Consider the following 13,020-nt stretch of genomic DNA (forward strand, 5'->3'; position numbering starts at 1 on the left):
AATACAGTATTTAGCAATAACTGCATGCTCTTCAGGTTTTGAAGTATGGATCATAAAAATACTGGAATGTTTTATGCTAAAGAAGCCAAAGAAAAAGGGAGCATGCATAGTTTTTAAAAAATAAAAACAACCCTTTTTGATTCAGCCCTTATAAATGTAAATATTTAATGAAATATTTTAAGTGATTTTGAAATAATTACTGCCATGAGTTCAACTCCTTAATGAATAACATTTGAAATATTGCAATAGCTACTGATGTAAAAATTACAGTTATACTTTTAAATCTACAATGCACTGTAATGCAGATCTTCAAGATGCTACAAACTACACGCTATATTCATTTGGACAGTGCATATCTTGAGTATTATAAACTGGAAGCAAAGCAAACAGTTTCATAATTGCTAAAATTATACCTAGCAAACAACTCTCCCTAAAGAACTACAAAAGCTAAACATTTTACAACTTCTCTTTTCTTAAACCCCTTTATAAATAGTGGTGTTTGGAATGTGTTTCACTATAGCATTCCATAAATTAGTTGGGGGACTTGTTTGTGTAAATTGAACAGTCTGTGGAGTAGTCAGCATAATTTTAATAAAATTGCACATATATCTATTTATCCTAAGGATTTTTTTCATTATAGGCAAACATGCCATTGATGAGTGATTGGCAGAGCCTTCAGGAATAGCAACAGCTATTATAACACAGGAACCAAAGTTACATGAAACTATGGAGGTTAAATTATTCTAGTAAAATGAGGCATCAAAATTTGGAGGGGGTTGAGATTTCAGTCCTGTATTAGGATTGAAAGCTGTTTCCTTCAGGCAGTTTCACTTCAAAAGGATCACCAAGTAGTTAATTTTATACCCTTGATTGTAGTGTGGCATGATCTACCTATTGTGGTCTAAATTGCCCAGAGATGCCAAAAAAAATTAATATTGGTGAGTGTTCTGAAAATTCTCAGATTTTAATGAAGAAATTTTAAACCAAGATATGCTTCAAACACCAAATAAAAGTCTAAGGAGAGAGATTTTAAAATTACATTCTTAACATAATACAAAAGTCAAAGGTTGTAAGATCTGAGATATAAAGTCAGTTTAGAATCACTTTGGAATCATCAATCTCCATTATTTTATATTTTTTCACTCAATTACAGTGCAGCTTTCAAGACTGAAAGGATAAAACCACATGGCTGAATTATCAAAGGCAATTTGTAATGGCTGAATCCTTTTATTTTATTGTCACTTGAATCATGAAGCCGTTTGTAAAGCTTAAAACTTCAGTAGCCTGCTCTTGCTCTTATTGAAATTTAGACTAGAATTAAATGAGAGCAAGACTGGGTCTTAAGTGAATGCATTTCCTTGTAAATGGGCACATTAACACGCTGTTGGTCAAAGCTTGTTTTAATGATCGAAGCTGTCGATAAGTGATGCACTGCTCTGAAAGAACATTATGGAGGCTGATTATACATACATTAACCAAGTATTTGGGTGGGTGATGAAGCATTTTTTTCTTTTATATCCTACACAATAATATTTATAATACTGTTTTCAGAAAAATATAATCCCACTGAGGTAGTCTGATTGTTTCTTTTATTTTTGTGTGTGATTTCCACAGTATTGCTCAGGCTTCTGCTCTAGTCAAGCATGTTGTTTTGCTGATTCAGGCCTTGAGAATGCTGCATCATAAGCAATTGCTTTCAAATGTTTCCTTATAAAGGAAAATGTGATATCATTGAAGATGCAAATAAATATTTACAGGGCATGGTGTGTTCTGGAGGCTGATAATCACATTTATGAGCTGATAAGAAGATTGTGCTAATCCATCATGTATCTTGAGCTTCCTATTAGTTTTATTAGCTTTATTGCTAGAAAGAATATCATTAATGTCACCTTATTTAAAATGTATTGGTTCTTTCCTAATTTAGGGTCTTGAAGCAAAGAAGAGGAGTGTTATTAAATAATGAGGTTTTTCTCTTAAAAATGCAGTTGTTTGAGATTATATAAAAATAATGAAGCGAATGCTTTGTGTGAAAATTACTGAAAATAATTATAGTAGTTTTTGTTTGTACTGGTTACAAATTGCACTTCTGTCACTTGGTTTAAGCAACGATGCTGACAGAACTATCTGCAGCAGAGTTTACATGGGAAGATGCAGTTAAAAATTTGACTGCCTTTTAATTTGCCCTCCTAGATTTATAATGGATGCTTACTATGAACCTTTATCTTGCTATTATTAAGTCAGCAATTTATTTAATGATGATGGATCAGGACATGAATTAATTTTACTTTTCTTAAGTTGACTGTGACAGAAAATTATTTTTAAAATGTTTCAGTTTTATTTAATGAAGAAAGTGCTTGTCATTTCAATGGTATTATTTCTTGGTATTTCCATGATATACAATAAGAGAGTTAATTCACAAGTATTATTTCTAAAAGAGAGAGAGCCTTATGTGTGCATTATAAATTGGTGTGCTAATAGTGTTTAATATAGTGTATATTACTTGGTATTTTTGTTGTAAATGTAATAGAGAAAGTGAGATTTAAAATATTCTCACAGTGAGATACACAGTATTTTAATTCAGACTCACAGATTTACATGACCAGTAATAAAATTATTCCATTTAGAGGCAACATGGCTGGAACTATTTTACATATATAAATTTCGGAAGTCATAGAGGAAGTGCAGTATGAGAAGTGAAACACAATATTATTTTTGGTCATAATGCAGTAACAACCATGGGACCTGAGGTCTGAGAGACCCTACATTGACTACATATTGTGTGTGCAAAAGGCAGCTTCTTGAAATTTGTCCCTGAAATTATCCATCATTCAACATGTTCTTTGTTTAAAACTTCATTCACATAATGTAAAAGTTAAATATGTGGAAATAATTCCTTACAAAGCTGTATTAAGATATATGTGCCACTTAATTTCTGGCAGAAAAAGCCCTCAGCTGCCAATACATTTTACTGAAGAGACTGGGTTTCAACTGAAGAGTTAAATAACTAGTTTTAATTTGCAGCAGTGTCTCTGAAGAAGAAGAGAATACATGGAAGTGCCTCTTTCAAGAAACAAGTTACTGTTTATTATTTGTTGCAAAATTTAAACAGTAGGGGATTTTCCTATTCTAAAAATACCACTATCTTGAAAACTAAATGAAAAGTACTTGATATTAAGCACTCTCTCAACAAAATTGAATGGAAAGATCTCCATCCTTTCTAAACATGACCTTCCTCCAAAGGTCAAAGGACATGATCAATTCTGCTTAGCTAAAAGCACAAATCTACTCAGTGCTGGAGTGCCCTTTTGTTGCATCTGTACCTGCACAATTTAAAGTATTAAGTGAGAGGTGCATTCCACATCCCTTGTGAAATTCGTATTTACAACTGCTACATGTGATAAATGAGACAAATTTCACTGCCACAATTTCTGTAATGCTGCTTTCTGATTACAAGTCTTATTTCACAGTCAGAGTATTTTGGATGAAAAAATTACAACAGTACAACAGTAGTGCCAACTGAAAACAATTTACAAGCACTATGTCTGATAATTGCATTTGTTGTTTGCATCTTTAGCAGTAAATTCCTTTCAAAGTATGCTATCTTAAAAGGGCAAAATTATGGGCAGTCTTGTGTGACTGATAAACTGTATGACCTGATCAGATTTTTAATGTAGTTGGTAAAAATTTTCTTCATTTGAGTTATTTTTATCAATCTCCAGTTCTTGCAGTTTTCAGATCTAGAAGTGTTTTTACTGTAGTAAGGACTATAGTATTCCATTGTATAAAAAAGCAGTAGAATGATAGAAAAATTTGGGATGGAAAGTGCATCAGGAGGCCTCTCAAAAAGCACAGGAGACCGGAATGCAAAGAAGATGTTTCAGCGCGGGTAATTTGTGCTTTCTGCAAAAATTAAATGGTGCAGAAATTTGCCATTAAGTGTCATTAAATTTACAACTCTTTAATCCAGGTAACATGTATTTTTGTGAAAGTACCATTCATAGTGGACAAGAAGGTATATGTGCAGATTTGTGTTAGTTCATTTTGCTAGGAAAACTAAGACACATTCCAATGTAATCCAGCACTATAGTAAAGAAGATTAAATAACCTGAGAGAGTGCTGCATGCGAGCTCTCCAGTATAAATATTACTCAAAATACTACACCAGTCATATTTATGGATCAGGTTGGTAGCCAAATTATATTTCATTGTTCCCTATGAGAAGATAGGGAAACAGAATTATAACGTCGTTACTGTGGTTTTGCTTTTAATAATGCATATTTATAAATTTGTCATTCTTTAAAAGTTAGACTGGCATGATTTGATTCAGTACCATTTTTTACAGAATTTGTATCTAATGAGAAAAAATTGTTCTGTGGAACTTTACTTACAGAAACTAAATGCATCAAGCTCATCAGAAGGCAGCACTGTTGATATTGCTCCTCCTGGAGAGGGCGAGCAAGCAGAAATTGAAAGTGAAGAAGCTCTTGAACCAGAAGCCTGTTTTACTGAAGGTTGTAGAATAACTATTGACTTAGATGTATTACTAAAATGACATTGTTACTATGCACATTTAGGTTCTTGAGGGTTTCAAATATGGTATATCTTCATGTCCTCAAAAATCAAAAGAAAATGTTTTTAGCCCAGAATGCTGGAAATCAGATGAAAAAACAAGGTTTCCCTAGGTTTTGAGTAACTTAATGTATCTGGCCACTGCATACAACTTGTAACTAAGAAACTTCCTTCACTTTTCTATTGGTAAAATGCTTTTCAGCTATTTGAATAAGCCCTTGAAAATTGAAAGAAGTAAATTTTTGTGTGACTCTTATCAACAAATAGAACAGTTACATGCCAACAGTCAAAAATACTGATCTTTTTGGATGGACTTCTTTCATAATTAAGTATGCCATTGTCTAGTTTCTCTCCAGATTAGTGTTCTTAATTTAGATATTCATCATCCTGTGTGATGTGATAGCCTATTCAGCATTCCAGTGATTACTTTTTAAACATAATATAAAATTAGTAAAAGCCACTAACAATATATACTACAGTAAATACTGACTTTGAAGTAATTGGCTTTTGGATACTAACATCTCTTAATCTAATGCAGGTTGTGTACAGAAATTTCCATGTTGTCAAGTAAGTATAGAAGATGGCAAAGGAAAAACGTGGTGGAATCTTAGAAAAACCTGCTACAGCATAGTTGAGCACAACTGGTTTGAGACTTTCATTGTATTCATGATTCTCCTCAGCAGTGGAGCATTAGTAAGTACAACAAAATTGCAGATGCTGAAGTATTTTGAAATCTCTTAGGAATAAAAATTAAATTTGCTTCAGAAAGACTTGTTTTGTTTGTAGCTGTATGAAACTCCCTACATCTCATCATTCCATAATGGAATGAAACTTGACCCAAACCTGAAAAAGTTTGATACATTTCATATGCACTTTTTTAATCATGCTTTTGTCTTGCCACTATGAAATGGTGCCATTTCCTTTAAGACAGCGTAGCTCCTCAAAGTTTAAATTGCCTGCCAATTTTCAGCATCTTTGTCAAGAGATTTGAGTACAAAGGGCTATTGTTACCGGTGAATATATAGCTAAATATATGGGTTTAAGTCTTTAATTCCTCCTAGTCTGATCTACTTTTTGAATTTTGCTTGTGAAAGACCATACTAAAAAATGGAATAATTACTTCATTCTATTCCTATTTTGAAGGCAGGAGATGTGGAAAAGTTCAGCAAATTAAATGGAAAAGTTCAGCAGCAAATTAAACATAACAACCACTGTCCAAAAAGATTTGCATTACACAACTTTCCAGCTTCACTCAGGTTGAACATTTGCTACAATATCAATGTGCATAGTTGTATATTCTAGCAAATACATTGCTTTTTAATTTTTTTAGACATAAGTTTTATCTAACTGCTTTCTAGAAAGCAATACAAATATCTGTATCAGATATATAAGAATAGCGGGGTTTTGTGTCTATGTGAAAGTTTCTTAAATACCACAGAGGATAAAAAAAACATGCTGTGAGTTTCTTTCTTCATTCATTAGTAATTTTAAATTTAAATTTAGAATTTTAAATTATTTTTTTTTAACTCCAGACAGGTCTCCTGTTGTTCCATTTAGTAGTATAGTTAAAGATGGAAAACATATTAAAAAAGAAAATGAAGAAAAACAAGGGGAAATATTAGCTCTTCTCTAATTATTTTTTATTCCTTATTCCTTAATTTTATCATGTATATTCTGTGAAATAGTAGTAATACCTCAATATATTTTTATAGGCTTTTGAAGATATATATATTGAACAACGCAAAACTATCAAGACCATGCTGGAATATGCTGACAAAGTTTTTACGTATATTTTCATTTTGGAAATGCTTTTAAAATGGGTAGCATATGGTTTTCAAATATATTTTACTAATGCCTGGTGCTGGCTGGACTTCCTGATTGTTGATGTAAGTACAAATTAATATTGTAAAATTCTCTATAGTAAAGTTTCTGTGTTGTACCATGCTACCATATTTCTTGAGATATTTGCATAAATTCTGGTCTCATCAATATTTATTCCATATGTATATAAAAATTCATCATATTTGTAACTCCCACAGGAAAAAAAAAAAAACCTAGCTGGAGTGGCCCATAATTCAAAATGGATGACCTCTTTTTTCCTACCAGCCTGAGTTAGTTTTGTTATACAGTTAATCTCTAGCTCTGTCCTGAAAATCTACACTAGAATGAAGCAGTGTTTATGGTTTTCCTAAGAGCATGTTAATGAAGTAGAGAGATGCACTCTTACAAGACTGTGTTAAAAATTGATTTTTTTAGATAAATTACAACTCATGTTTTAATTATTCTTCTTGTATCTTAAACCTAAACAGATTGTTCTAATCCATACTCCATGATTTCCTAGCTTAGCCTCAGAGATGATGTTATCTGGGCAGGCTTTCAAACTTAAAAATACGTCATTATAAGTAAAGCAGCTTATGTTGCTAACTTTTTACCATAGTTTGTAATTTTATAAACAAAAACATGAATAAATAAGATTGGAAGTTTCTACTGTTGAAGAATTATTTTCAATGTTCTAGCAAGATGTAAAAAATGCCTTACTGTGTTTAAGTCTAACTCAGCAATTTCTTTAGCACCACCAGCACTTGAAAGAAACACATGAACTCATGTTATCTTCCTATAGAAAAGCAGGCTGTGCACTGCTTTAACTGTCAGTTTAAAGAGGTGATTCAGCAGCATTCTGCCAGTGAGAACACCAATGTCTCCTTCTTCATTAGAAGTGACTAAAGTTAATCAGATTGTTTAATTCATTCTCTAAAATAATTCAAGAGTAAACACAGATAATCCTTTAGGGCTTTGACCTTTAGTATCTCACATACCTGAGTCTCTCACTGTGACAAGTAGCCACAGTTGCTCTCACTGGTTGTGACTAAATTAGATTTTAATAATTACACTAAGAATGGTAATTTTCAGCTCTGTCACTTTACAGCTGTGACAGATGACTCTTGGTACATCTGCCTACTTCAGTTTATGACTCTATCATGCCATCGTACTGTACAGCCTGACCAAAGATCTTGAGCAAGGCTGTCACTGCTAAGCTTCTAAATTTATTTTTTTTTTTTTGCAACAGATAGTCTATATTAGAAGAAAAATACAAATGAGGACATACAATCCTTCAATTTTAGGAGACATATCTTTCTACCATTTTGAGTTCATTTTCATTTCTTAAAAGTACTGCATCTGCATGCACTAATCTATTTGTCAGTGTGCAGAGACATTTACTTCCTGGCAACAAATCAGGTGGAACAGATGAGAGAAGACCAAGTTTACAGTACTCAGCTCACCAGAGGAGTACAGAACAGTTGTATATCCAATAGAATTCCATGCAAAACTTTGCATCCCATATGAATTGCAAAGAGGAAAACACATTGTTTCCAATAGATAAAGTATTTCTTTGAGAAAAAACTTCATGTTTATGGTGTAAGAGCACTATCACCATGATAAGAAATCTGCCCATAATCTGAAATAGGCAGCGCAAACAAGATTGAAGAATTTTACAGTCAGGACCTAAGAACTGCCAATACACACAGTGTCACTGAAGGATTTCAGCAGCTGCTGCTACCTAACAGTTTAGAACAGGTCTTGTTTGTGAAAGATAGGTGAGGCATAGTGCAAATTAATAGGAGTTTAATTTCATAGAACACCACCCTCTCCCAGTGAAAGAGATATTTTTAAAATATTTGTTTCAGTGTTTATTTTTAATTCATAAAATGTGCTGTCTTTACACTAAGGTTTATTGTTATGCTGGGTATCTTGTTGATTTGAGTGAATAAATGAATATTCTATTAAAAATACAAAAAATTCCATGTCTTGTTATCTCTGGAATATATTATGGGTGACTAAGGATAAAAAAAGATTTCTCTCACTGTAGCATCACAGGAAAAATAGATTGGATTAATGATAATTATTAAAAATAATTAATGTCAATAGTTAATGTAATGGCTGAAAAATAATGTTATCTCTAGTAAGTGAAAAGTCTTCAATTGCAGACTAAGAAAATCAGTACGATTTTCTTCTTAATATGCTTATGAATCACAGCAAGTTCCATTTATCCATTAGAGAAATAAAATAATCCTTTCCTTTGTTAATAAAAATTACATTCTGACATGAAATCCAGTTGAAATGTCCAGCAATATGAATTCACTAAAACACTGTTTTCTGTTAGATAATATACATAGCAACATAGCAATGAATAACTGATTTGTTTTTGCTCTTGGACTGGCCTTCTTAGACATGGTCTTGTAACTCTTGTGTTTGTGAGTCATCTAATCGTTCTTTATGGATATAAGTAACAAAGGAAAACAACTTTTCATATAATAGTCAAAATCTTACCACCATTATCAGTGAATTCCTATTTCTGTGGAGTCTTTGAAGAGTTCTTTAAGCTGAGGTACAGAAATTAACATTTGAGGGATTTTCTTAAGGACCAAAATATGCCTATGTTCATTTACATGTCATCTATGCTTTTGGTGGTAGAAATGAATAAAATATGAGTAAGGCATGGTTTTTCCCCACTCCTGTCTCCAAAACTGCTTGAAGAAAATTAATTCCTTTCATATGAACACAGTCTAAAGCTCAATTCCATTTGAGAAGCAAATTAATTGCTCCTTACTTAAGTGGATTGTCTTTTAACAAAATTCCAATAACATGCATCAGGAGCATAACACTGTTGTAGATAATACAGCTCTTACTGCTATAAGGTGAACAGCTGTTAATATCTTTCCCATAATATTTTTCTATACTTAGAAGATTTCAAAAAAAACCAGAGACTTGCCAGGAAAGTGAGATAGTACCACTATCGATACATATTTCTGAGATACCCTGGTTATTGTTGTTATGAACTGTTTCACTTAGAAGTAATATTTATAACAAATATTTTTAATTAGCTACTATAATATTTAGTATATTGTTAGTGTTTATAGATATTATTAGTGTGTAGATGTTATTATTTATATTAGTGCTTACGTGTTATTTATGTTAATGGTTATATGTTATTATTAGTGTTTATAGATATTCACAATATTGACAGGTGTTAATAAAATAATTTAGTGTATTCAGAATTTTAAATTGCTTGAAAGCGTGAACCCTAATGAATTACAGGAAGTATGAGTATTTTGTCCTTAAAGATTCCTGGAAATTTTATCTTTCACCAAGAGTATGCTTCCATGTGACTGTTAAACTCTATCCAACCATAATAGATAGACATTTAATAGCATATATTCCTTTTTCAACCATGCATTTATAAGACCTCTTGCCTTTCCAGCAAGTATGAAAATGTTGGCATTCTATAACTTGTCGCTGTTGATTTGTTGCTTGAATTTCTATTCTTTTTAAATAAACAGTGTATAACTATTTTTAATTTTTTTTTCCTGTATTTGATAGGTCTCATTGGTTAGTTTAATAGCCAATGCTCTGGGCTATTCTGAACTTGGTGCCATTAAATCGCTACGGACATTAAGAGCTTTAAGACCTCTAAGGGCCTTGTCACGATTTGAAGGAATGAGGGTGAGATAAAATGAATGAATCTGAACAAATGTATGCATACAAAAATTAATGTATTAATGGTTACACTCATCTTGCTTCAAAGAACTCCAACACGGGATGGCATGCAAAAATGTGTGGAAAAAGGCCCTTCAACATGTCCTTACAAACACGACCAATGTACACCTCACATTTGGAAATTAGACCTCAAGCTCATTAAATTTGCCTGGTCACTGCTGCATAGTTGTGTTTTCCCAGCCCCCTGACTTAAAATTTCCATTGATTTGTGGACCTAGAAAAATAAAAGGACATGACAAATTTTATGGTAGAGGGTTGGATGTTTTTTCCTGCAGTTTATCTGGGAATTTTTTTTACTCAATTTCTGTAGCTAACTTCAATTCTGTGCTAGTTTGTCAGTGGTTCAGGATAAAACACAATAAGCCAAGGAACAAAACAAACCAACAAAAGCTGAAAAAGCTGACAACAGTGACACACCAGAAATGAAAGCTTCACTGTGTCTCCATATCTACATGCCTGGGGAAAAAAAAAATCCCACAGTAAATGCTGTAGTATTAGGGAAAGGTATTTTGAAAAGACCTGAAATAAGGATAGGTTTGGAAGTACAGAAGGAGAGAAATGGGAAATCATTTCCTCAGCTAGAGACTTTTTCCTTCATATGAATGGAAAGAGAGCTAAAACCTTCCTGCTAAGGAGATTGTCATTTTCATATTCTGCCAATCTGACAAAAACAAACCAACCAACCAGAAAAAAAAAAAAAAACCCTCCTGGAAAAAACATATTATAAATTGTAGCAGACCATGCTATCCATTGAAAAAATTGATACATAACAAATTTAAAAAGAAATGTTATTGAGAGAGCTCCTTTTAATCTTTCATCTCAACTTCAATACGTATTTATAGTTCAGTAATAGGTCTTCATTTGCCAAATAAATAATGTGGTTCCTGTCTGGGCAAGGCTGCCGATATCCTAGCGGTGGCCACACCTGCCAGTGTAGGGAAGTGTGTCCTGTGCACATCACCATCACCACTATGTTTTACATGATTGGCAATACAAACAACACATCAAGAGTCTATCTAATAAATAAGCAAAGCTTCTGTTGATGCTAGACTACTTTTGGTCAACTCAGTAAAATGAAAAATAGTACCTTTTTCAAACCCATACAGAAAAGACTACTGCAGTCTCTACTGATTTGCTAGAAAATTAATATCTGCAACTTTCTTTTAGTGGAATTACAATAACTAAGATAAAAGTTTTAGTTGAATTACAATAACTAAGATAAAACTTGTCCAAGGATTTCATCTGGTCATTAAATGCAACCAATTAAAAAGAAAAAGAAGGATACGGGTAAGAGCAACTATAGTGACCCAGGCAATTTAAAACCAAGACTTAGAGCAAATGCTGTTAATAATTATTAAATCAGATATCCTTAATTTTGTTGCATTCTGTGTGGATAATAAACTACAATGATGTCAATATATACATAACTTTTCTAAGAATAAAATGATTAGTAATGATAGTTTTACATGCAGACATTTTTGTTCAGTCTTCCACATCATCATTCTTTGAGCTTTTTCTGGTTTATTTTCTATTTATGTATTTTAATTTATATTGCTGGAATTTAACATTTATTTCTCTCTTTTTCTCTAGAGCACACAAATTCTAAGAATTCATCTTGCTACTAACAGGTTTTCTTTTGCTTTTTGATTTTTTTTCAGACTTTTGCATTGTCTTTGTTTCCATCTCATTTTATTTCTTGCTTTTTCCAATCCCATTAGCATTTTATTAAATCTTCATTAAAATTTCTCCCACAAATTTTATTGCAATATTTTAACTGTCCATCCCATAATAATACTGTTTTCACATTTTTAAAGTATTTTCAAGTATTTTTCATTTTCTTTCCATAAGCTAAGTGGCTATTTTGTCTAACTTGTACACTAGGTGGTTGTAAATGCCCTTGTAGGAGCAATCCCATCTATCATGAATGTATTGCTGGTATGTCTTATATTCTGGCTAATCTTCAGCATCATGGGAGTAAATCTTTTTGCTGGAAAATTCTATCATTGTGTCAACACCACAACTGGTGAGATGTTTGATATCAGTGATGTCAACAATTATACTCAGTGTGTGGAACTCATAAAAAACAATCAAAGTGCCCGATGGAAGAATGTGAAAGTAAACTTCGATAATGTAGGAGCTGGATATCTTGCTCTGCTTCAAGTAGTAAGTGAATGTATATATTTTATTTCTGGTCTTTTTAAAGGTGTCTAGGAAAAATGGGCAAGTTAAGACTGTTAAGCAGAGGAATAATTTCTTCATAGCAATAATGCACAGCTCACGCAACCCTAATACATTGTTTCCTGTATTGTTTTAATGATAGTAGAGTAATTTTCCTTTCTAAGACTAGGGAATACAGTCTCAGGAGGATGATAATAATAATGTGAAAATAGAAAGTGTAGAAAATAAAAGATTCTCTGTAGTGGTGCACAGTATAGAACTATCATATTCCTTTATGCTTATTAAAGAGTCATTATAGTATATTAAATAAGTATTATGCTACTTATAAATTTAAATAAGTATTATCCTTGTGAAGTACTGGATGTTATTGCATAGCATATTAGTTCCATTAATTACTGCTACTTATACAAAATTTGTAAATTTACAGAGAAATGCAATTGCATTTCTCTTTCAATTGCTTATCTTATGCACTGTGTTAAGAACTGCACTTATTCTAGGTACTGAGCATATTTTACTTGTGTCAGAGAAATAAAGACCTTAGCTCTTTACAGGTTCCTTGCTGAGAATGAAGCTTCTAAATCTAGGATCTGATTCAAAACACAAGCAAGAAAGTATGTAATTACATTTAGATGATTGAACTCTGTAGAATCACTTGTCTGTAACTCAACATACAGCTTCACTGAATGAAAAGATTCTTACAGCTCTGATATTAAAAGTT

General features: G+C 32.3%; 1 protein-coding gene across 1 annotated transcript in view; it reads left to right on the forward strand.

The window, feature by feature from the left end:
- The window catches only part of LOC120507592 (sodium channel protein type 2 subunit alpha-like), a 61,746-nt gene that overhangs the window by 44,032 nt on the left and 4,694 nt on the right, over window positions 1–13,020 (forward strand). The window contains exons 20-24 of the mRNA XM_039720462.1: window positions 4,390–4,510; window positions 5,107–5,261; window positions 6,281–6,454; window positions 9,948–10,070; window positions 12,006–12,287. Coding sequence (XP_039576396.1) covers window positions 4,390–4,510; window positions 5,107–5,261; window positions 6,281–6,454; window positions 9,948–10,070; window positions 12,006–12,287 — 855 coding nt within the window. The remainder of the gene's footprint in view (window positions 1–4,389; window positions 4,511–5,106; window positions 5,262–6,280; window positions 6,455–9,947; window positions 10,071–12,005; window positions 12,288–13,020) is intronic.

Source organism: Passer montanus, unplaced genomic scaffold (genome assembly GCF_014805655.1).
Source record: "Passer montanus isolate IOZ18808 unplaced genomic scaffold, ASM1480565v1 scaffold1, whole genome shotgun sequence".
NCBI classification, from domain to species: Eukaryota; Metazoa; Chordata; class Aves; order Passeriformes; family Passeridae; genus Passer; species Passer montanus.